Source organism: Hemicordylus capensis, chromosome 3 (genome assembly GCF_027244095.1).
Source record: "Hemicordylus capensis ecotype Gifberg chromosome 3, rHemCap1.1.pri, whole genome shotgun sequence".
NCBI lineage: Eukaryota > Metazoa > Chordata > Lepidosauria > Squamata > Cordylidae > Hemicordylus > Hemicordylus capensis.
In genome coordinates, this window is record NC_069659.1 from 269,241,995 (window position 1) to 269,267,039 (window position 25,045).

General features: G+C 42.7%; 1 protein-coding gene across 1 annotated transcript in view; it reads left to right on the plus strand.

The window, feature by feature from the left end:
• The window catches only part of PDZD8 (PDZ domain containing 8), a 112,893-nt gene that overhangs the window by 63,724 nt on the left and 24,124 nt on the right, over nt 1–25,045 (plus strand). The window contains exon 4 of the mRNA XM_053309479.1: nt 23,532–23,694. Within this exon, the coding sequence (XP_053165454.1) occupies nt 23,532–23,694 (163 nt within the window). The remainder of the gene's footprint in view (nt 1–23,531; nt 23,695–25,045) is intronic.

Genomic DNA, 25,045 nt, shown 5'->3' on the forward strand with positions numbered 1-25,045 from the left:
TCTGTGTGTTTTAAGCAACGTGACAGCCGTGGGCTTTTCTGGTGCCAGAGGCATGCAAGACCACCCTCAGGTATTTAAAACATGAGACCTGCTCTATTTTGCCCCTTTTTGCTCCTGGAGTAGGTCTTGGGACTCTTAGTGAAGGCCATGATTTTAGTTTTATGGTAGTTGATTTCCAGCTGATCTTCCATGCAGTATTGAGTGAGGGCCCTCAGAGCGTTTCTGAGACCTAGAGGGGTCCTAGCAAGAATTGCTGTGTCATCTGCATAGAACAGAGTAGAGATGTGTCTCTCTGCAAGCTTGAGTGGGTGAAAGTCTGATTTAAGATGACCCATCATGGCATTGTAGAAATTGAGCAGGAGTGGGGCAAGAGTACAGCCTTGTTTGATGCCCTTCTGGTTTGAGACAGCACTTGATAGGTGGCCTTGGGGGTTGCACCTTACTTTGAGGGACAGGTCATTGGGTAGGATATGTATGAGGTGTAGCAGGCACCAGTCAGTTGAGGTCTATAAAAGTTGCGTAAAGTGAGATTGTGGTATGGGTGGAATATTTCTCAGTAAGATTTTGTAGAACTAAACAATGGTCGGTGGTGGATTGGCCCTCCCTAAAGCCAGCCTGCTTCTCCGCGAGGAGGTTTTCTTGGTCCAGCCAGTTCCTAAGCTTCCAATATAGATGTTTAGCATAGAACTTACTGACTGTGCTAAGCAGGCTGATAGGTCTATAGCAGGTCTGCTCAACCTCAGCCCTCCTTCAGATGTTGGCCTACAACTCCCATAATCCCTGGCTATTAGCTACTGTGGCTGGGGATTATGGGAGTTGTAGTCCAAAAACTTCGGTGGGGGGGCTAAGTTGAGAAGGCCTGGTCTAGGTTAGCAGGAACGTCCTTCCTGCCTTCTTAAAAGATGGGGACGATGACTGCTAGCCCCCAGTCCTTGAGAATATGGCCCTGTGTATAAATAAATGTGGAAAGTTAACTGCCCAGAGACAAAGGTTTGGGTGGTATATAAATTTGATAGATAGATAGATAAAAGTGAGGCCAAAATAGGGGCTCACTGTGTTTTATTTGATTAGCTCTGGGGAGACTAGGTTCTCTCCAGAGGCCTTCCCAGGTCTTAGTTGGGAGATAAAAAGAACCAATGCTTTTCAATATTTACATGAAACTGCTGGATGAGGGCATCAGGAGATTTGGTGCAGGGTGTTATCAGTATGCTGATGACATTCAAATCTATTTCTCTTCATCATCATCATCATCATCATCATCATCATCATCAGGAAATGGCATTCACTCGCTAAATGCCTGCCTACAGGCAGTAATGGGCTGGATGAGGGATAACAAATTGATGCTGAATCCAAGCAAGACAGAGGTGCTAATTGTGGGGGATTGGAATTTAAGGGATGAGTTAGATCTTCCTGTGCTGGATGGGGGTACACTCCTTCAGAAGGAACAGCTACACAGCTTGGGAGTGCTCTTGGATTCAGGCCTCACCATGGTATCTCAGGTGGAGGCTATGGCCAGGAGCGCTTTCTGTCAGCTTCGGCTGATTCGTCAGCTGCGTCCATTCCTTGAAGAGAACTATTTCAAAACAGTGGTGCATCAGCTGGTGACCTTCAGACTCGACTACTGCAATGCGCTCTACCTAGGGCTGTCTTTGTACGTAGTTTGGAAACTTCAGTTAATTCAAAATGCGGCAGCCAGATTGGTCTCTGGGGTAACCTGGAGAGACCATATTATGCCTGTCTTAAAACAGCTGCACTGGCTGCCAATATGTTTCTGGGCGAAATACAAAGTGCTGGTTATTACCTTTAAAGCTCTGAACGGCTTGGGTCCGGGTTACCTTAGAGAGTGCCTTCTTCGGTATGATCCCCATTGCTCGTTGAGGTCATTTGGAGAGGTCCATCTCCAGTTACCACTGGTACGTCTGGTGGCGACTTGGAACCAGGCCTTTTCTGTAGCTGTTTGTGGTCTGCGGAATGCACTCTCAGCAGATATCCGCAGTCTATGCTCGCTGTTGGCCTTTAAGAGAGCCCTAAAACCCTATTTGTTTGGCCTGGCCGTCCAAGGCTTACAAAGTGTTGTTTTATAAAAAATATTTTTAATTGGTTTTAAATGGTTTTAGTTATTTTTTGAATTGTGTTTATATGGTTTTTAGCATTGTGTTTGAAATGTGGGTTTTATGTCCTTGAAAAAAGTTATTGTACGCCACCCAGAGCCACTGGATGGGGCAGTTTATAAATGAAATAAATAAATAAGGAAGGAAGGAAGGCTCTTTATCTCGGATGTTGTCACTGGCAACCATTTGGGCAGGTTCTCTGTATTGTGGTGGGGGCAACTGTGTTCCACAGCTGCATTTTTGTATAGATTATTATTATTTATTTATTTGCACAGTCAGACAGGTGTTATTGACTGGTCTGTTTTATCCAGTCATCGAGTCCTTCCCAAGGACCTGGGATGGCTGAATTTTATTATCAATGTTGTTGCTGTTGTTATAGTTATCGTCGCAGAATATAGGCTGTTCCCAGTAAAGCTGCTTTTTGTAATTGGCTGATGGTGATTTCTGTGGCCCCTATGGTGTTGAGGTGCTCTTCAAGTTGTTTTGGAATTGAACCTAGGGCGCCAGTTACCACTGGGATTATTTTAGTCTTCTTCTGCCACAGCCTTTCAATTTCAATTTGTAGATCTTTGTATTTTGTGATTTTTTTCTATTTCTTTTTCTTCTATTCTTCTATCCCCTGGAATTGCTATGTCGATTATTTTGACTTGTTTTTCTTTCTTCTCGACTACAGTTATATCTGTCATATTGTGTGGCAGATGTTTGTCTGTTTGTAGTCGGAAGTCCCATAATATTTTTGCATCTTCATTTTCTTCAACTTTTTCAATTTTATAGTCCCACCAATTTTTGGCTACAGGTAGCTTGTATTTTTTGCAAATGTTCCAGTGTATCATCCCTGCTACCTTGTCATGCCTTTATTTGTAGTCAGTCTGTGCAATCTTTTTACTACAGCTGATTAGGTGGTCCATGGTTTCATCTGCTTCTTTACAAAGGCGGCACTTGCTGTTTGTTGTTGACTTTTCTACTTTTGCTCTTATTGCATTTGTTCTTAGTGCCTGTTCTTGTGCAGCCAGTATTAAACCCTCTGTTTCTTTCTTCAAGTTGCCATTCTTAAGCCATTGCCAGGTCTTGGTGATGTCTGATTTTCCACTTACATTGTGCAAATATTGACCATGCAGTGGCTTATTTTTCCATTATTCTGCTCTGTTCTTGACTTGTTCTTTCTTGTAGGCCTGCTTTGTTTCATTGGTGTTGAATAGTTACTCATTATTGACCATTTTAAGTGCATCTTCTTCATTGTCCTTTATATATTCTCCAAGGCCTCTTTGCTCCTCCTCTACTGTTTGATGGACTTGCAGCATTCCTCTTCCATCTGAGCTACATCACTGCAGGGGTGCAGAGCATGATTGATGGTCATGATTTTCCTGGTCTTACGATCTACCGTCTCTAGCTCTGCCTGGATCCAGTCTATTATTGCTGCATTGTATCTGATAACAGGTATAGCCCATGTGTTTATGGCTTGTATGGTGTTTCCACCAGTGAGTTTGGACTTTAGGATTTGTCTAATCCTCCTGATGTATTCACTTGCAATTTTTCTTTTAACTTCATTATTTCTTGTTTGCACAGTCAGACAGGTGTTATTGACTGGTTTGTTTTATCCAGACATCGAATCCTTCCCAAGGACCTGGGATGCCAGAATTTTATTGTCAATTGTTATAGATATTGTCACAGAATATAGGCTGTTCCCAGTAAAGCTGTTTTTTGTAATTGGCTGATGGTGATTTCTGTGGCCCCTATGGTGTTAAGGTGCTCTTCAAGGTCTTTTGGAACTGCACCCAGGGCGCCAGTTACCACTGGGATTAACTTCATTATTATTATTATTATTATTATTATTATTATTATTATTAATTTTATTTCTATACCGCCCTTCCAAAAATGCCTCAGGGCGGTTTACACAGAGAAACAACAAACAAACAAGATGGAACCCTGTCTCCAAAGGGCTCACATTCTAAAAAGAAACATAAGACGGACACCAGCAACATTCACTGGAAGTACTGTGCTGGGGATGGATAGAGCCAGTTACTTTCCTCCTGCTAAATAAAGAGAATCACCACAGTAAATGGTGCCTCTTTGCCCAGTTAGCAGGGGTTAACAGATTGTGAAAGTGCTTTCCCAAATCACTGGTGGGATGTGGCTATCCAGGCTACTGGGGAGATTCTCTGTGGTGCGCCAGGATGAGGATGAGTCCTTGTATCTGACTGCTAGGATGAGATGTGATCAGGTGACTTACATAGCATCTCTTTTCTTGCAGCCGAGCAGTTGTTTGTATTGCCTCTTCTGCTGGAGGAGGTCCTGCACAGAAACTGGTCCTGTTGTTGGTTTTGTAGGCATGGTAGTTAATGATGAGCGCATTTTTGGTATTAACGCAGTTGTTGTCAAACCATGTCTTTGATTGGTGCAGATGCAGCTTTGGGCAAGCATTGGTTTGCGGGTTAGATGCTTTTGAAGCTCCTGCACTAGATTGTTATAAATCTCTTAAGAATGAGTCAGAGGGTTCTGCTGTGGTCAGGGAGAGCCAGATGTGCTGAAAGTGTTCTGAGGTGAGTAGTTGCTTGATCTTGCAACTATTCACCTCTTGTTCTGAGGTGAGTAGTTGCTTGATGGATTAAGCCAGGTTACTTGCTGTAAACTGGTTTTCCAGGGGTTTTTAAACTGTTTTGAATTTTTCAATTGTTAATTTTTAATGGTGTTTTATAGTCTGTTTTTAACTGTTTATTGATTTTGATTGTTTTTTATTTGTAAAGTGCCCTGAGCCATTTTTGGAAGGGCAGTATAGAAATCTTCTAACCCAGGGATTCTCAACGTTGGGTCCCCAGACATTACTGGACCTCAACTCTCATAATCCCCAGACCCTGTGGCCTTTGGTTGGGGATTATGGGAGCTGAAGTCCAATAAACATCTGGGGACCCAACGCTGAGAATCCTGGTTCTAACCAGTATTCCCTCTAATTTTTACCAACAGTGAGCGGAAGGAGTTTTGTTCTGGGCAGCATTATCAAGTCACATAATTCTCTTCCCCCCCACACAGCGCCATTTTAAAAAATCTCCCCCAGCTCCCAGGCCCCCATTACCATTAAAGCCAATGCATTAGTCAAAAGTGCATGTCACAGCTAACCTATTTCCCTGAACTCGGCACATTTTTCTGATACAATACACTATGCAACTAGAAATTCTTGAGTTGAAAGGCTGAAAAGGTTCTCTCAGAAGGCAGATTATGCTAAACATAAGAGCATCCACTAATATCACTTAAAGCATAAGTACATATTTTGACTGATTTTAAAAAATCAATGCACTGTTTATATCAAAACACTGGCTTGTGGCCAAAGTCATCATAATTAAAGCTTGGTTGATGGACTACAGTGAATATCTGCACCTTAGTGCCATCATCACTACATTTAATTTTAAAAGTAACATGTACAATCTATCCCAGCACCTTCTCCTGTGAAAATTCTGTTGAAATAAATGGGGTTTTCACAAGAGCCTGGCTGCACTTGTTTGCAATCCTAGTCATTTTCATGGGGTGCACAGAAAACTCATTGAAACAAATACAACCAAAATAATTCTATTTCAACAAATTCAATTTTCAATTCCATTTGAAAATAAGCACTGCATGTTGACTGGTTAAATTCACTACAAAATTACCTTTCACAATATAAAACAAAAAGACTTTTTCTACTAAAAAAAACCATTGCACCTTATCCTTGAAAATTACAATTGCTTGAATAAATTGATACCTATATTACATAAATAATACTAGCTGACCCCGCACAGAGCATCTGTGCGCTCTTTGGGGCAGGCAGTTACCTCTCCCCCCATCTTCTGCCCCAGTCTCTGCTTCTGGGCCCAGCCACCTCTTATCCCCACTGCCACTTCTGCCCTTCCCTTTCTTCCCCCCTTCCGGGCTTTGCCTCTGTGGCTGGGCTGGGCCGCTGCCACGGCAACCAATCCTCCTAGGTGCGCCTCAGCCAATCAGGCGCATCTGTCACCCAGCCAATCAGCTGGGCTCTGGGACGCACATTCCAAGGCACACCCAAGAGAATTACTATAATAGATTGTTTCTTAGCAAAGCTTGCTCTTCTGCTTAGCAATTCAAAGAGCCCCTGGTGGCGCAGTGGTAAAACTGCCGCCCTGTAACCAGAAGGTTACAAGTTTGATCCTGACCAGGGGCTCAAGGTTGACTCAGCCTTCCATCCTTCCGAGGTCGGTAAAATGAGTACCCAGAATGTTGGGGGCAATATGCTAAATCATTGTAAACCGCTTAGAGAGCTTCAGCTATAAAGCGGTATATAAATGTAAGTGCTATTGCTATTGCTATTGGTGTTTAATAAATGCTTTCTATCAATTTATCCAGGACAGAGATTAGATTCACACTTCTGTCTTCTAGATTTCACCTATTTTAAAGTCTTGGTTTTACATTGGCTGCTTTCTCGTTTCCTAGCCAAGAAATGCATATTTTGGTAGCTACATTTCAAAAAAATTATTTCAACATTTTCACATTTGGGGGGATGGGTGTTGGGTTTTTTTTGGAGGGGTTTTGGGTTTTTTGTTTTTGTTTTTGAGAATCCTCATAGGGATACAGTCTGGACCCACTGACTTTTTTCTTTCTTAATTTGTCACTCAGTTCTAAGGTTTTATCCTTTTGTCACTTGTTCGACATACTTAATCAGATGTACTGTACTATTGGCGAGGAGTGTGGGGGGGAAGAAAAGATTCAGGCATGTGTATGCCTCCATCTTCTGCAATGAAGATACAAAAAAATAGGTCAACTAAAATTTATTGTATCTTGTGCAAATAGTTGATCACCCTTGAAAACAAAATGCCTGATAACTTTTTCTCTCCCCCCCCCCACCCCCAGTGGTTTGTTTTTTAAAAGGCTTTTGGTTGGTACATGTTGGGTTAAATAAATGTGCACATATCATATACTTTGGACTACTTGAACCTTACTAGAGCTGTTTTTTAATGTATCTTTTTTGTATATCATTCCATATTTATTCATAGTCTGAACATGGGTGACTAATCAATATTTGTATATTTTGACAAGAATAAGAAATCCAAAAATATGAACATCTGGCTCTTTTTAACATCCTATAAAAGCTGCAGGAGAATAATTTCATACACCTTAGCAACTAAAAATTTAAAAGTATGTAGTATTGAATGAGGAACCCCAGTCCCACCATCTTGTAACTGATCACAACACTGACAGTATCTTCTCAATCTTGTAAGAAACACATCTGCTTTGCAGGGAAGAACATTCAAAGCTGAATAAAGCCTGATAAGATATGCTTGTCGTATGCAAGCCATGTGTAATCTGTCCTGGACCCTGCCAAATGGCAGATTAGGGAGTAGCAGGAGCAGTTCAAATGGCTTCAAGCCCCCAGATCTGTTATTTATTATTTATTTATTGTTAAATTTATACAATAAATTTATTTTAGAGGGTGCCGCCGCCGCCGCGGCCGGGCCCGAGGGTGCCGCCGCCGCCGCGGCCGGGCCCGAGGGTGCCGCCGCCGCCGCGGCCGGGCCCGCCTGGCTCCCGGGCCATGGCCGCCGCCGTTCTCCTGGGTGCGCCAGGACCAATCAGGCGCCCCCGCAGCCCAGCCAATCAGCTGGGCTGCCGGGACGCATTTCTCCTGGGCACACCCAGGAGAAATATATATATAGATAAAAAGCCTGTTGGTGGACTTAATAGCCTAGAAAAATTCTGTGTTGCATTTCTAAACTACCAAATAATTTAAATGCAAATGTACTGTAGACTCCCTTCATTTTTAATTATTTTACTGCACTGCTGGATAAAGGATATGAAAGTATATAGGCCAAAGGATATGAGCCACAAGTGTTCAGTGATGAAAATAAAGGTTTGCTCTTCATGATTTTCTGCTGACATTTGAAAGCTAACAAATTTCATCAGTAGGAAATAAAAGTGCCTTATTGATGTATTATGGTAACTGACAGAAGAGAAGGATTTTGAAATAAGGAAACATGGATTCATTTCTGTTTGCAAGCTAGACCTAAAAGGGAAAAATGAGGCATACTTTTGGTCTCCATAACAACCTTGGTCCTTTCAGCTTTTCCTGACTACTCTGTCCTTGTTCTTTGGAAAGTACATATAAAAGATAAATTACTTTTTAAAAATCAAAGTACAAACAACGTTCATATTGGATTTTTGCATTCACAGTAATAATATCCCTCCCCAGATTTCTGTTTTTCAAATGTAAATTTGAGATCAGTGGAATTATGGTTAGATTTATGCATCTGTATGACCTAACAAACACAATATTCTGTGCACTTCATGCAAACATTGATCAAGTGCTTCATTAATGTGTACTAATAAGGGCAACTTAAACCTGATTGAAGTAGAGTATTGTAAATAAAAATCTCATTTGGTTAGTTAATACTTTAACTTTTTAGTGTGTGTGTGTGTGTGTGTGTGTAAGTAAAGTATAGCCCATGGAAACACAACAGCTATTACTTCAAGTGTGAACACAGCTCTATGAGTATCCCTTATCCTGACTGCTTGGGACCAGAAGTGTTCTGGATTTCAGATTTTTCCAGATTTTGGAATATTTTCATAATGAGATACCTTGGGCATGGTAGTAGAGGAGGGGGGATTTCCCTTTTCCCTCTAGCGCCAAAGCGAGAACATGAAAAAAATTAAAAAGCTTCACAATAAAAACAGAGCCACAACTAGAGATAATTAGAGACAAATTACAGCATGTTTAAAACCAGCAAAATTGGGAATCTGCAAGCAAGTGAGTGGGAGCTCTCCTTCTCTCCTCTTCCGCTTTTTTAGTGTTTTAAATAATCTTGAGCGATCTCAGCAATTTACTCAGGGCAACAGGGTCAGTATCTCCCCAAGGGAATGTGTAGCATCCGGCCAGCGGCGTCTCCTCATGGTGGAAGCTGAGAGTGAGGAGGGACCCGGGTGGGAGGAGGAGGGGGTGGACTTGGAATTGCAAAGGTAGTCTGCTTTTGCTGGCCTGCATGTTCTGCTTTTGGATTGGGCACACACAAGGAGAGGAAGGCAGGTAGCTGTGCCTTCAGCCAGCTCTGTTTGGGAACTAAAGTGTATTCCTCTTGCTAGTGAGCTGTGCATGTGTGAGAGCGATTATTACAGCAGTCATCAAGGCTTTCTTAAAAAAATAAACGTTTGTAGCTCACTGCCTGATGGCTTCTGGCATAAACAAGGTCTATCAGGCTGGGACTTGCAATGGGTCTTCTAAAGCTACTAATCATTGTAGTTCATTGGAGGAGATCAGGAAATGCATATCAAAATGTGTAAGAAGATCATCCAGCTCACCAAGGTAATAAGTTTTGTTTTTTGTTTTGCTACGGCGCATGCCATGGTGGTTTCCGGATTTCAAAGCATTCCAGATTTCGGATGTCGAGATAAGGGATACTCAATCTGTAGCTGTATCGGAATGGTAAACCTGTGTTTCTAAAAGGTTTTGAGGACAGGGAAGCAACAGTGGTAGCTTCAGGTGGTGACATGCAGAAGCACATAGTTTGCCCTAGAAATGGGCTGAAAATATTATGAATACATTTTGCCTGCAATTGTGGTACCTTTTTACTCTGTCTCTAAATGCCAAGCCAGTTACAAGATCTGGATCGTGATCAGTCGCATTCCTAAGGAATGGGTTCTGCGCCTGCACAGGGACCTCCTGGGTAGTTGTCTACCTCCTTGTGATGCCCACTCTGCCGTGCAAGTGCTTCGTGCTTTCATTGAAGTCAGCAGTTGGGGACTCCATTTTCTCAGTTTCTTTGTGACTGCCAAAGTGTCAACACCTCGTTGCTGACACTTTGGTTCAATCAGATTCATTTGACTGGAAAAAAAAGTTAAATTTGCAGATCCGTTATGAGTTGCAGTTACTGCAGGATCTGGGCATCAACGTCAATTGGAAGAAGTTGAACCCGGAACCGCAAAAGCGCATAAATTATTTTGGAGGAATCCTGGATGTGCAGCTAAAAAGGGCATACTTGCCAATAGAACACTATAACCAGATCAAGGACTTGATACAGCTATTCACCATGGCTCCAATGCAGCCTGCAAACAACATACAACGTTTGATGGGGTTAATGGCATTCTGCAGTGTGACTGTGCACTACATGCAACTTCGGATGCGACTGCTACAAATGTGGTACCTAAAACATTTATGTAGCATGGACTGTCAACAGAAGCTGCTGTTGCTGCCTCAGGGGGTTCCTACAATTTCTACGATTGACTATGGAGGCCAACCTGCTGGGCGGTGTCCCTTTTCAGACCCTGAACCTGGCACAGTGTATGCGTCCCTGATAGGATGGGGGTGCATGCTGCAGTGAACATCAGGTACAGGGACAGTGGACCAGGCAGCAGCAATGTCAGCACATAAATTAATGGCAGTGTTCATGGCACTGAAGGCATTCACGTCACTGTTATGCAACAAGATGGTGCAGTTCCAACTTGACAACACCACAGCCATAGTATATCTTAACAGACGGGTGGGGGACTGTCTGCTGCTCCCTTTGTACTTTGAGTCTACAGATTTGAGATTGGTGCATGGGTCACAGTATTTACCCTCAGTATCCGAGGAGTGCACAATGTACTGGCAGACGATCTCAGCCACTCCATGCAGCATTACCAACACCACGAATGGGAAAACAACTATATCTATCCGAAACAGGAGTTCGATTTATGGGGACATCAGACTGTGGACATGTTTGCGACTGCTGCCAACAAAAAATGTCCAAAATATTGTTTACATGCCACTGTTGGAAGAAGGTTGCTGGGAGGTGCGTTCCAGCATGTGTGGAACAAAGGGCTCTTGTACCTATTTCCACCTCAGCCATTTATCAACTGTGTACTGGGGCAAATCATTCAGGACGAAACAGGCATCTTAGTGACACCATGGTAGCCTTGCCAGCCATGGTTTGTACCACTTCTCAAACTCTTGAAGGGGACTTAACACAAAGACCAGATCTCCTGGTGCGAGACTGCGGAGATGTCCAGCATCCAGATGCAAGGACTCTGTGGATGAGAGCATGGAGAATCGGCTACTAAGGAAAATTCTAATTAACAAAAGGCGGCTGTCAACCAGAAGAAACTACGGTTTCAAGAGGAAAAGATTTAAGAAGTATACTCGTAAGCATGGTTTCCTTCCTGGCAAAGCAACGCTGAGACAAGTATTATGCTATATGACTACTTTAAAACTCACAGGATGGGCAAATGTATTCCTCAAGGTGTATCAAGGCATAAGGGATGGGATGGTGCAAATGTTTGCTCCCATCCAGACTGCAAAACATTTCTGAGAGTGTGGAGGAACGAGGCCTTAGAACTCTTGGGTTTCTGTAAATAAGCCCCTGTATTGTATCATATATTAATAATCCCAGACCTTATAAATCAGCCCTGATGTAAATGAATTGTGTTATATTTTATTCATAAAAACTCTGTAGTATTGTAAATAGGATTTCTGTGCTTGCAAATCCTTGTGCATGGAGAAGGGTGGCAGGGTCAAAAGTTCATTCTTGGTTTTCTGTAGTTTCACTTTTGGTTTAGCATGTTGACAGTTGATTTTTGGAGGGAAAGGAGATTTCAAGAAATTGAGGGAATTTTTGTTTGTTCTAATTGGATGGCTTAAACTATTGGCCAGAGAAACTGTATATATTGGCAGTGTTTTGAGAGGGAAGTGAGAGAAGTCAGCAGAATCCTGGAAGGAGCAGTAAAGACTGTTGACTGGAGAGTCTTGGAAGCCAGGGAAGTCAAGTCTGCAGGAGAGAATTGGAGCTGAAGGTTGAAAAAAACAGAGAGTTCTAGAAGTCAGTCTGCTGGAAGGGGAAACTTAGCTGAAATCACTAAGAAGAAAAATAAGAGCCAGGCTGGATTGAGCCTCAGACCTGGGCTGTAATCAGAACCACTGAGCAAGCCAATAGCCGTCAAGAAAGCACAGAGGACTCTGAGTAGGCACCAGTATAGAGTCAGGTAGTAGATGTGTTTTTTTCCCCAGGTTTTGTTTTCCCTGAACTGCTCTGTTAATAACTGTTTTGGATTTGTATTTTTTGCTGCAAAAGTAATGTTTTAATTGAACCAATTTTTCTAAAAGTAAATTTTCTTTTTTAGAAAATTAGAAGCTTGTTGATTTCTCCACCCCATGTCTATAAGGCTTTCCACACTACTGAGGTTTCTTGTTTTTTTAAGGGCTATTGTAGTGGGCCCAGCCATACCAAAATTCCACGTGGTGGCAGTGGTAAAAAGGTTAGGAGGAATAGAAGGCTGTTCCTCCACATGGGGTGGTAGAGATGGGATCTGTCACCCATGGTAGTGTGGTGGGATAGCTGTTCCTCCACACGTTGTGGTAGCGATGGGATAGCTGTTCCTCCATAGAGGTGTGTGATCAGTTTATATCCATTGATAAGAAAACCAATGGAGCTGTAGAGTCTGACCTTGTTTTTAACAGCACTCAAGGAAAATCCTTTTGAGCTGCTGAGTGAGGCTTAGCTAAAGTGGATCACCATGAAAGCTCTGTTTCTTATAGCAATCACTACTGCAAGATGTTAGTGAGCTGACAGCACTGTGCATGGGCATTCCTTATACTCCATTCTATCCGGAAAAGGTACACCTGGATCCACAGTTCCATCCGAAACTAGTGACGGAGTTTCATTTAAACCAAGATACTATTCTGCCAGCCTTTTTCCAAAAGCCAGAAACATTATTGGAAAAGGCGCTGCATTCTGTGAATGTAAGATATACTCTGCTGTACTATCCGGAGGCAACCAAAAGTATTAGAAAGACAGTTGGACATATCCTGGCAAAGGCTTGCACATTGGTTGGTGGAGTTGATAGTGCAAGCATATGAGCTGCAGGGTGTAGTTCCACCACATACTATATGGACGCATTCAACTAGGGCATACGAATCCATATGGCTGATATTTGTGTGTCTGCAACATGGTCCTCACAACGGCCGTTTAGTAAACATTATGGCATCAATCTTCTGAGTGGGTGGACTTTGGGAGGAGTGTTTTAAAATTGGTGCTACCATAGGCTTTGGGGACTACTGTGCCCACCATCATGGTGGAAAGCTGGCTAATCACCCAATCCTTAGGAATGCAACGGATCACGATCCAGATAATGATGGATACATTCCAGGAATTCTGGGTTCGTTTAATGAGCAGAGGTCTAGCCATCCATCAGGTCCAGTTATTTATTGATCACGATATGTCAGGTGTCTCTCTTCCAAGAGCACACTCTCAGGCTTTTTGGCAAGAGTCTTTTATACTGTTTAAAGGCTATAGGAATGAATACAGAGCCTATCAGAGGCCATGTTTCATGGTATACACCAATCATACTAGTAGAAGCAGAATAAAGCTCAGCCTTTGGTAGACAAGGAGAACTAATTACAAGGCAGAAACCAGCAATAATGCACCAATCAGCTTTAGTTATGCTTATACCTAATCAGGCAGGGCAAGGGATGGTCAACAGGTGCTTATCTCTAGCCAGGTGCGGCAGAGTATTGCTTCCAAGAAAGAGGCCCCTGTAACAACAGAGTGCAGAAACTTGTGACTTTTAGGACTTATGTAGGTAAAACAACTAGGTGAAAGGTGATAGTAGAATTTTCCTTCATCAAGAAACAGATTGTTCACCTGTAACTTATGATCTGGTAGTGATTCGTTGTATTCTTAATACCCTCCCAAACCACCCTGCAGAAGCAGAACAATTGTGAAATAAAAAAATTACCAAGTAGAGACACTGAAAGATAGTTAGGGGATGGCAGTCTGCCAATGGCGCCCCCAACAGTCAACTTCAACAAAAGCCCAAAGCATGTGCAAGGCAGAATGGGCGTCACAAGGAGCTAGTCAATCTACCTGCAAGGTCCTTCCCAGGCAAAGAACCCATTCATTAAGAATACAATGGATCACTATCAGATCATAAGTTTACAAGTGAGCAACCTGTTTTACTTTTTACGTTGCCTGCAGATTAAATTGATGTGTAACTGCTTGTGGGGCGGCTTGGATATGGTATAGGACTCAGTGAAGCTTTGACTACCAGTTCAGATCTTAATCAAAGTGGCTCAAATCAGGTAGATACGTTTTGATTCAAATCTGAATTGACTGCTGGTCAAATCAGAGCAAAGTTGCCTCTATCAGTCCAGTTAGATTTGACACTGTTGAAGTTTCTCCAGTCTGTAGCACTGAAGCCACTTCTGAAACAAATCTTATTTCTGTTCACAGCCCCAGTATGGACACTGTAATCCCACTGCTAGGCCATTATCCTATTAAGAACATAAGAACAGCCCTGCTGGATCAGGCCCAAGGCCCATCTAGTCCAGCATCCTGTTCCACACAGTGGCCCAACAGATGCCACTGGAAGGCATTGAAGACATAGGTAGGAGTTGAGGGCATGCCCTCTCTCCTGCTGTTACTCCCCTGCAACTGGACTCAGAGGAATCCTGCCTTTGAGGCTGGAGGTGGCCTATAGCCCTCCAGCTAGAAGCCGATGATAGACCTCTCCTCCATGAAGTTCTCCAAACCCCTCTTAAAGCCATCCAGGTTGTTGGCTGTCACCACATCTTGTGGCAGAAAATTCCACAAGTTGATTATGCATTGTGTGAAAAAGTACTTCTGTTTGTTCGTCCTAAATTTTCTGGCAATCCATTTCATGGGATGACCTCTGGTTCTAGTGTTATGTGAGAGGGAGAAGAATTTCTCTCTGTCCACTTTCTCCACACCATGCATGATTTTATAGACCCCTATCATGTCTCCCCACAGTCGTCTTTTTTCTAAACTAAAAGCCCTCCAAGTGTGGCTGCACCATAGTTTTGTATAAGGGCATTATAATATTAGCAGTTTTATTTTCAATCCCCTTCCCTAGCATGGAATTGGCCTTTTTCACAGCTGCCGCACATTGAGTTGACACTTTCAACGAGCTGTCAACCATGACCCCAAGATACATCTCCTGGTCAGTCACCGACAGTTCAGATCCCATCAGTGTATACTTGAAGTTGGGGGTTTTCATCCCAATGTGCATCACTTTACACTTGCCAACACTGAACCGCATTTGCCACTTTGTCACCCATTCACTAGTTTGGAGATATAAGGAAAGTAAAGGTTGTAATGGAAGCTAAAGGTTTTTGGTGTAGTGGTTAGAGTGCTGGACTAGGACCGGGGAGACCCGAGTTCAAATCCCCATTCAGCCATGAAAACTAGCTGGGAGACTCTGGGCCAGTCACGTCTCTCTCAGCCTAACCTACTTCACAGGGTTGTTGTGAAAGAGAAACTCAAGTATGTAGTACACCGCTCTGGGCTCCTTGGAGGAAGAGTGGGATATAAATGTAATAATAATAATAATATTGAGCAAACGTTTTCTTGATGTTAGGTATAGAGTTTTGCAGGATATCCCAGATAATCAGGCTTAAAATAAAAGAAATAGAATCCTATTCTACCCATAGTTGGTTGGAATAGGTTTTTCTCACTGTCTGTTTTTAGATACTGGGTTGTATCTAGAGTTGCCTTGCACAAGCAAAAAGGCACTTGTGCTTTGGTGGAAATCAGGGGGCACCTTGCCAGTTTCTACTTTGCTCCCACAACTCTCCCCATCCTAGCCCATACCACTTCAGAGAGTCTTCCGAACCGTAAGTGGATTTTCAAGGGGCTTTTCAGTCAGGAGCAGTGGATGGGAAAGCTCTGTTGTGCAAGTTGAACTCCACTCATACAATTTTTGGATCCATTTGTTATTTTTAGCTAGATGTGTTTTTGTCTTCAGTGGTTTCTGGCACTTACCGTTGCATATTGTAATGAACAGAGACTAAAGTATTTTCTGTCAGAACATCACAATCACTTAGACTTCCTGCTTTGGAAAAAAATGTGTATTTAGAAATTATAAATTTCAGCTGTGGAATTTACAGGGTTGCAGTATGTTAGATTCTGATGAACAGCAAACAGTTTATTAGAACTTTCACTTGACATTGTATGTTGCTTTTTAAATGTCATTATGTGCACAGACATCCAGCATGATGATAACACTGCATGAACTTTTGATAGTAAAATATCCCTAGTGCAGCTCATCTTGGTTTTTTCCTTCCTGGATAAATATAATTCAGAACTAGTGTTCCAATCCAGAGCACTAAATGCCAAATGGGCATCAAACCTGTGATATCAGTACTGAACTTCAGAAGAACACTATTAATACTTAAATACATGCATGCAGCTCCTTCTCCAGTGCATAGCTGTTAATCATTGGTTTCACATCGGTGTAATTGGCAATGCTAACTAAAAGGGAAGAGCGTAATGATTCGGTTTAATGATAGGGATGTGCACAAAATGCGATTTGAGCACTAAATTGCTGCACATCCCACACATCTTTAACAGGGAGAATAGCAGGTCCATACCTGCTCCTCTTCCACTTGCTGCCACAGTTCAAAAACACTCTCCCCAGCTGTGTTCGGCATGCGCTTTCCCCAGCTTTGATCACATGCTGGCGGGGCATCTTCCGGCTGCCCTTGCATGACGCCAGCATGCACATGGCCTCCATGCACACTGCGCATAGATATATATCACAGCCTAGTTTGACTATTCGTTATATCTGACCACCCTAAGGAGAGGATGTTCTTTAAGAAGATCTTATCCAAGAGACACATAAATCCTTGTTTCTGGGGAAGATTGCTGGAAAGGAGACATAGGGTTCCACACTGCTTTAAGGTCTTTCATGTGGGAACAAAGAGGCAGGTGTCTTAATCCAAAAAGTTCAAAACGTCTAGGTACTGGACTCATAACTGTGTTCCAGTCTGGCAAGTCATGGGCTACTCGTCAAGTTCAAGAACCAGGGTTCAGCACAGAGACAGGTGCTCAGCTGGGTCTCCAAGGCAATACTGGACAGAGTGTCCACAAACAGGCCCATGTCTGAAGGCAACAATGGGCTTTGGATACATGTAGCAGTTATAGGGCTTTTTGTTCGAAACAAAAATATGAGGAAAACAAAAGTGTGTGTGAGGTCTCCTGTATTGTAAAACCTTAGGGGCTTCAGGAGATTTGTGTGCTGATGCTTTTTGGGGAGGGGCAGAGTTGCTTAGTAGGTGAGTTCAGTGCTATTTGGCAGGAACACAGAGGAACCAGGACTCTATCTAGTATACCAAACTCAATTAGTGGCTTAGAATTGCTCTGATTGGATTAGGGCTTGGTCTGTTGACCTTTTGATTATTCCAGGACTCTTGCTTGATTGGCAGTTCAGCCTCATCTAAAATGCAAATGTGTTGGCTGCAGTTCCTTCCTGGGGCAAAACATAAAACCCCTTCCTACATGACCATTTTGCTTGCCTAGAATGGAGGCTGAACTTCAAAGCACAAGCTTGGATTCATGTAGTAGTTGCTTGGGCTCAGATGGAAACTGAATTCTTAGTCTGGATGTTGCCCACTGTATAGTATTAAGAAGATGTGATGTGTTACAAAGAGACGACATTGCCTCACTGAATCTCCACCATTAAAAAAGGAACTCTTAGTTATTTCTGTTGAACAGAATTCTATGCCAGTTACAATTCCCACTTCCTTAAAATTGAGGTCTTCTACTTTTGCTGTTGAAGCAGATTTTCTGAGAAAATGTTACAAAAGAAAGTTTAGATAAATTTTTCTTACCATGAATATTGTTGTCCAAAGAAATTCTCCACTGCCCCACCCCCTATCAAAATCCCATTAATGTCTTTGTGAGATTGTTCAGCTTGGTTTTACAAATTTTCCAAAATCTGATCCATATTCAAGTGCCATATTAGGGGCATCTTTTCTATCAGTTACATATTGGAGTTGAAGGAGGAAAAAATAAATATTTTCCATTGTTTAGATCTCAGAGAACATCACAATTATATTTAATAAGGACTAAACGTCAGTGAGTAAGAACAATTCAACAAGAGCTACACCAGCGTTTTTGCTAAATTGCTGACTTCAGAAGAGCAGCAGAGCTGCCTATAAAAGTGACAGTCTCTCTTTTACATGGTGCAAACATAGTCCTGCTAAATGCTGATTGCCTGCTGTTGTAGTTGCTTCTATCTTCTGTTTTGCTCATGTAATTGCTATTTACTTGCAGTACCTTGGCAGTTCATGCTAATTGCTAAGTTTTTCTTTCATGTCACAGAAGCTAGTTATATCTCCATGTTCTGAAAGGAAACTGCTCTGTAATCCTAATGTAAGCACAGGCATGTTCAAATAGTGATTCTAAAAATCAAATTGAATACTTTCTCTAAATTAGCAGCCATTTAAAAAAATCAGTGTTATTCTTTTACACACTGATGGAAATCTGAATTTGCTCTAGGGAGGAATGTTTTCTGCCACCTAACTTGACATTTATGTAAGATGTTGAGTCTGTGTCATCCCATAACTCAGTATGGATTATGGTCTTGAAATGTATTAGAGTGCAGTGTTTATAACAAAATGAAGTTTAACAAGGCAGGTTGAACAAGGATGGATGTAAAGTGAGATCTGATTGATTGATTGATTGATTGATTTAATATACTGCCTTGTATAAAAATCTCACAGAATTAAAACAAAATATAATATAAAATATTAAAATTCATAAAAAAGATAAAATAATAGATTAAAAAACATTAACATTTAAAAAGTTTAGTTTCAGTTGAAGGAATGGGAAAATAGGTATGTCTTCAGGGTCCTCCTAAAAACAAAAAGAGAAGGAGATGCTCTTATTTCAGCAGGGAGCGCATTCCAAAGCCCTGGGGCAGCCACAGAGAAGGCCGGGTCCCGAGTTGCCACCAATCAGGTTGGTGGCAACCATAACCGGACTTCTCCAGATGATCTTAATAGGTGACAGGGTTCACGATAGTGAAGGGGCTCTTTTAAGTACCCTGGACCTAAGCCGTTAAGGGCTTTATAGGTAATAACCAGCACTTTGTATTTTGTTCAGAAACATATCCGCAGCCAGTGCAGTTCTTTTAGAATCGGTGTTATATGGTCCCTTCAGGTAAATCCAGAGACCAGTCTGGCTGCCGCATTCTGTATCAATTGTCGTTTCTGAACTTCGTACAAAGGCAGCCCCACATAGAGTGCATTACAATAGTCAAGCCTAGCGGTTCCCAGCATATGTACCACTGTTTTAAGGTCATTTGTCTCCAGAAATGGACGTATCTGGCATATCAGCCAAAGCTGATAAAAAGCACTCCTGGCCACTGCCTAAACCAGAGAGCGTTTGGGATCCAGGAGCACTCCCAGACTACGAAACCTATCTTTTAGGGGGAGTGTAACCCCATCTAGAACAGGCAGATCTAGAGCATCTCTCAGATCCTGATCCCCTAAAGACAGTACCTTTGTCTTGTTTGGATTCAACTTCATTCTGTTATCCCTTATCCAGCCCAATATTGCCTCCAGGCAGGTACTTAGGAGGGTCATGCCATTTTCCTATTCAGTGGGAAGGGAAGGATCTATTAGAAATATGTTGGTATAAATTGCCCAATTTTTATTTATTAAATAAAATTTTAATTAGATTTGTTTTATTTTTTATTTTATTATATATAATATGTTGGTATAAGTTATCCAGTGGTTGGTGCCTTCTATATCTGTATGCTTATTCATGCACTTCATAATTAGCTATTCCTTACAGATCAATGTGCAGATTATCAAATTCATGAAGCAGCCCATAAACATTTGCCAAAAAGTGTTAGTCTTCAGGGCTGCCTTCAGAAGAATCTAATCGCTAATATCTGATAAATATAAACTAGAAAAAATTAAACTATTTCTATCTCTGTTGCTCTAATCTCTCCTTTAGTGTAATGAATGAATGGTTGCTGTTTTAGTGTGGGGCTTCAAATTGTATATTATTCTGAACTAGACATTTCTAGGCCTTGTAACAGCCCCTGTACTCCCTGAAAGTCACTCCTAAGAATTGGAAGACCCTTGTGGGTGGGGTGGATGGGTCATTTTTCAGTCAGATCCTTTGAATGAGATTCTGAGGTTTGAACTGGACATCTTGGGAACATAAGAAGCTGCCTTCTACCGAGTCAGATTATTGTCCATCTAGCTCAGTATTGTCTATAGAGACTGGCAGCGACTTTTCCAAGGTTACAGGCAAGAATCTCTCTCAGCCCTATCTTGGAGATGCCAGGGAGGGAACTTGAAATCTTCTGCATACAGATGCAATCTTCCCTGAGCTACCTCATCCCCTAAGGCAGGCACCCCCAAACTGCGGCCCTCCAGATGTTGCTGAACTACAACTCCCAGCATCCCTAGACACAATTTTTTGTGGCTGGGTATACTGGAAGTTGTAGTTCAGCAACATCTGGAGGGCCACAGTTTGGGGGTGCCTGCCCTAAGGGGAATATCTTACAGTGATCACATATGTGATCTTATTCAAATGTAAACCAGAGTAGGCCCTGCTTAGCAAAGGGGACAATTCATGCTTCCTACCACAAGTTCTTAATAGCATGTGTTCTTTCACTGAACCACTATTATATATCACTTTGAAAACCTTCTATTGTTGAAAAATGAAAAGAATGAGAAAATTGCTCCATTGTAAAAGTTTACAATCTAAAAGGAAACTCAAGGGAGACACCAGCAGCAACCACTGGGAGGAAATTTATGCTGGATTGAATAAGAAAAATTATTCTCCTCCTGCCAAATTATGAGAGCTACCATTTTGAAAGGTGCCATTTTGCCCAGTTAAGCAGGAGAGAGAACTATGGCCTTTTACAAAGCTAATTTCTGAAACTTGTCAGTGACTAGGAGTATAAGTGGAGGCTTCCAGTTTTGTGTGTTGTCACTTTTGACCAGTCTGCCGGTCAGATCCAGTGACGTATTTCTTTATTGGTACTTTCATTTTCAGGAGGAGGAGGCATGGAAGAGGATTTCTCTCTAAATCAGGGGTTTTTTAAAATGCAAAAAAGAGATGTCCATTTCCAGCATTTCCAATTTAACTTCTGCTTAAGTCCCTGACCACTACTTGGATCCCACAGCCTGTCAAGGCTGACAGTACTAAAGATAACCCCCTTCTGGACAACTAACCTTAGTCTTCTTTTGCTGTGAACTGATTTGGTTAAAGATGTGGACCACGTAGCTTTCTACAAAGTGGATGTATACTATGATTGATTGATTGAGTCAAGTCGGTGTCAAGTCGGTGTCGACTCTTAGTGACCACATAGATTCTCTCCAGGATGATCTGCCTTCAACTTGGCCTTTAAGGTCTCTCACTGGTGCATTCATTGCTGTTGTAATCGGCCTTGCTGCTGATGGGCCTCCACCTTGCTGCTGGTGGGCCTCTTCTTTCCTTTCCTTCAGCTTTCCCCAGAATTATGGACTTCTCAAGGGAGCTGGATCTTGGCATTATGTGTCCAAAGTATGATAGTTTGAGCCTGGTCATTTGTGCCTTGAGTGAAAAATCTGGATTAATTTGTTCTATGATCCATTTGTTTGTTTTGCTAGCTGTCCATGATATCCTCAAAAGTCTTCCCCAGCACCAACGTTCAAAAGCGTCAATACTTTTTTGTTTTGCGTCTTCAGAGTCCAGCTTTCGCATGCACAGAGTGTCATGGGAAAAACCATTGTCTGAATGATTCTAATCTCTGTAGGTACAGACACATCATGGCATCTAAATCTCCTTTCCAAGGCCTTCATTGCAACCCTACCAAGTGCTAGTCTGCGGTGTATTTCTTGACAGCTTGATCCTTTACTGTTGATGGTTGATCCTAAAAGGCAGAAGCTATCCACCACTTCAGTGTCTTCATTGTCAATTCTGAGGCTGGTTGCTGTGCCCCATGTCATTAATTTAGTCTTGTTTACATTTAATTGTAGTCTCATTTTTTCACTGTGCTCCTTGACTTTCATTACTAGAGCTTGCAGATCATCCACATTCTCAGCTATCAGAGTGGTGTCATCAGCGTTGCAGAGGTTATTGATGTTTCTTCCTCCAACTTTAAAACCATGCTCATCTTCTTCCAATCCAGCTTCTCTCTGTATATGTTCAGCATATAAATTGAATAAAGAAGGAGTATACAGCCTTGTCTTACTTCTTTGCCCACCTGGAACCAGTCTGTTTCACCATGTTCCGTCTGGACTGTAGCTTCCTGTCCTGTGCATAGGTTTCTCATGGGAACAATGAGGTGTTCTGGGACACTCATTTTCCTGTTCCACAACTTGACATGGCTGGCGCAATCAAAGGCTTTTCTGTAGTCAATAAAGCACATATTGTCTTCTTTCTGGTATTCTTTAGCTTTCTCAATTATCCAGCATGCATCAGCAATGATGTCTCTTGTTCCTCGGCCATTTCTGAAAGCAGCTGAACAGCCAGCATTTCCTTTTCCTTGTAGGTCTCTAATCTGCATTGGATGACCCTGAGCATTATTTTACTAGCATGTGAAATTAAGGATTTTGTGTGATGGTTTGTGCAATCTGTTAAGTCTCCTTTCTTTGGTATGGGTATGTAGACTGACCTCTTCCAATCTGTTGGCCACTGTGTCGTTCTTCAAATTTGCTGGCATAGTTTGGTTAGAGCCTTGACTGATTCTGTGAGTGTGTTCTCTAGAGTGACACATAATGCACATGTGCAAACACTGCCTTGATGCTGCTGCCCAGCAAAACTCATTCTGCTCACTGATTAAAAAAATTAGAGGGAACACTGCCTGGGACTGAGATTTATTTTGGTTGCCCTCATGGATGACCTATGCTAGGGATGTGCACAAACCAGTACAGATGTCAGGCGTTCAAGCCGGTTCAGAGGTGGGGGCTTGTTTTAAGGGTCAGGGAGGGTGCTCTTACCACCCCCACTGCATTTTTCCCTCCAGCTCTCTCCCCAAAATCGCTGGTGCATCGGGCACTTTCGGTTTGATGCTGACCAGGGCCAGCGGGGGGAATGCGATGGGGGAGGTAAGAGCATCCTCCTTGTCCCTTAAAGAACCCCGCCTCCCAGGTGTGCACGAACCAGTTTATGCACATCCCTAACCCATGCTTGAACTGGGCAGGGGGACTGTATCCCTTTTGGGTACTTGTGGGCACTGTGCCATTCACACCAATGGGCTTCTGTGCTTGTGCAGAGCCTTGTTGAAATCTTCTATAGCTTTTGTGGATATATCAGAATTTTCTGTTGTGCAGAGGTTTTGTGAGTTTCAGTGCTCCCCATGTACTGTGTAGCCCCCGGTGCCTCCCAAAGTGAGGTCCCCAAAGGTTAGGGACCCTTAGGGAAGTAATTTTGGGAGGCATAGGCAGCTGCAGAGGGAAGAGGGAGGTAGCTGGAAATTGTGAGCTTTTCCAGTGGTAGAGGGTTAATCTGGATTGTTGGCCATTGATTTTTTTTTTTAAGTGATTATTTTATTGCTATTTTTAAATGCTTTGATCTGCTTTGGAGTTCTTAAAGCAGAAAAACTGTCATAAAATTTAAATATATAATTAATTAACAGATATTTATGTAAATATGATTTTGTAAATTAAAGATGCTAATGTTAACATCAAGTCATTGTTTACATCTATTTTCTCAGGCTGAGCTAATAAAAGGAAGTTCACCAAGTGTTGGATTGACCCTCCGCCAAGTACAAATTAAGGATGGAGAAGCAGGTCACGTTGTTATTGAAACTGTCATACCAAATTCAGCTGCTTCAGCTTCTGATCTTCAGAGGGGAGATAGACTTATAGCTATTGGAGGTAAGTTGTTAAACCAGTTGTATAAAATTCTATCAAGCCTTCATGAAACTTTATATGACTTGCTAAGCTGAACTTGGCCTACAAGCGATGTATGTTTGCTCCCAAGGAAGAGTCCTGTTTTTGTTACCTGACACAGCAGAAGTGTCTGGTGGGGCTGTCGATGGTTGTGGTCTGCAACTGAGGGTTGGGAGACTGCATTCAGCTAGAAGCCTGAAGTCAAAGAATCAGCTAGTTCAGCTCAATATATTAAATTCACTTTCCCTCCCCCAACTCATCTTGTAGGGATATGCCTGGTCCGGAGCAGTCCGGACCGGCACCGAAGGGGGGGCCTTTCTTTTAGGGCGGGGAGGGCTTACTTATCCCTCCCGCCTCTTTGCCCCCTCCAGCGCCCATATTTTACTGTGTAATTGGGGCGCTGGAAACCAGCCGCCCCCGCTGCACCCCCCCCCCCCCCGCGAGCGGATTAGGGCCAAAAGTAAACTACTGCCGCCGTTGCCCGCTCGAGTCCTCACCACATGTTTTTCCAAAAAAGAGAGGAGCTCGTGAACAGAGCTCCTCTCTTGGCAAAGTCTCAGCTCCAACTGAGGCCTTGGGCGCGCGCGCGCGCGCGCCGCAAAAGACAACTGGGAGTTCCGCCGGAGGCCCGGTCTACCCGCCGGCAGGGGAAGAGGCCGGGTAGACCGGGCCTCCGATCGGCGGAGTAGTTTACTTTTGGCCCTAATCCGCTCGTGGCGGGGGCGGCTGGTTTCCAGCGCCCCAATTACACAGTAAAATACAGGCGCTGGAGGGGGCAAAGAAGCGGGAGGGGTAAGTAAGCCCTCCCCGCCCTTAAAGGAAGACCCCGGACCCGGACCGGCCAGGTCCGAACTGGTCTGGACAGTTCGGAGGCCTTTAGAATGGCCTCCAGACCAGTTCGGACACACCCCTATCATCTTGCATCTTTGGTCCTTGTAAGCACATAACAATAACAGTAGAAGCCACAACTGACACAATTTTTCTCAAAGGATTTAGACCTAGCAACTATTCACCACCTTGGCGCTCTGATCCATAGTCCTTGGCTTTCATTTCCTCTTAGAGTAAGAATACTTAAGGAACATGTATCCATTAAAATGTTCCCATAACTCCCTTTTACAAATGTTTCTCAATCATTAGCAACTCTAGCATAGAAGGATAGTAGTCACTGGCTGACATCCAAACTAAATTATCCCCAAGTTGTCCTATTGAAATTAAATAGTTCTTTAAAAATACTACTAACTGCTGAGTAGTACTATTGAGCAACTTACACTGGCTGACATCTTGCACTTTACTTAGGGCTGTGCATCAGAATCTCTGATTCTGACAAACAATCCCC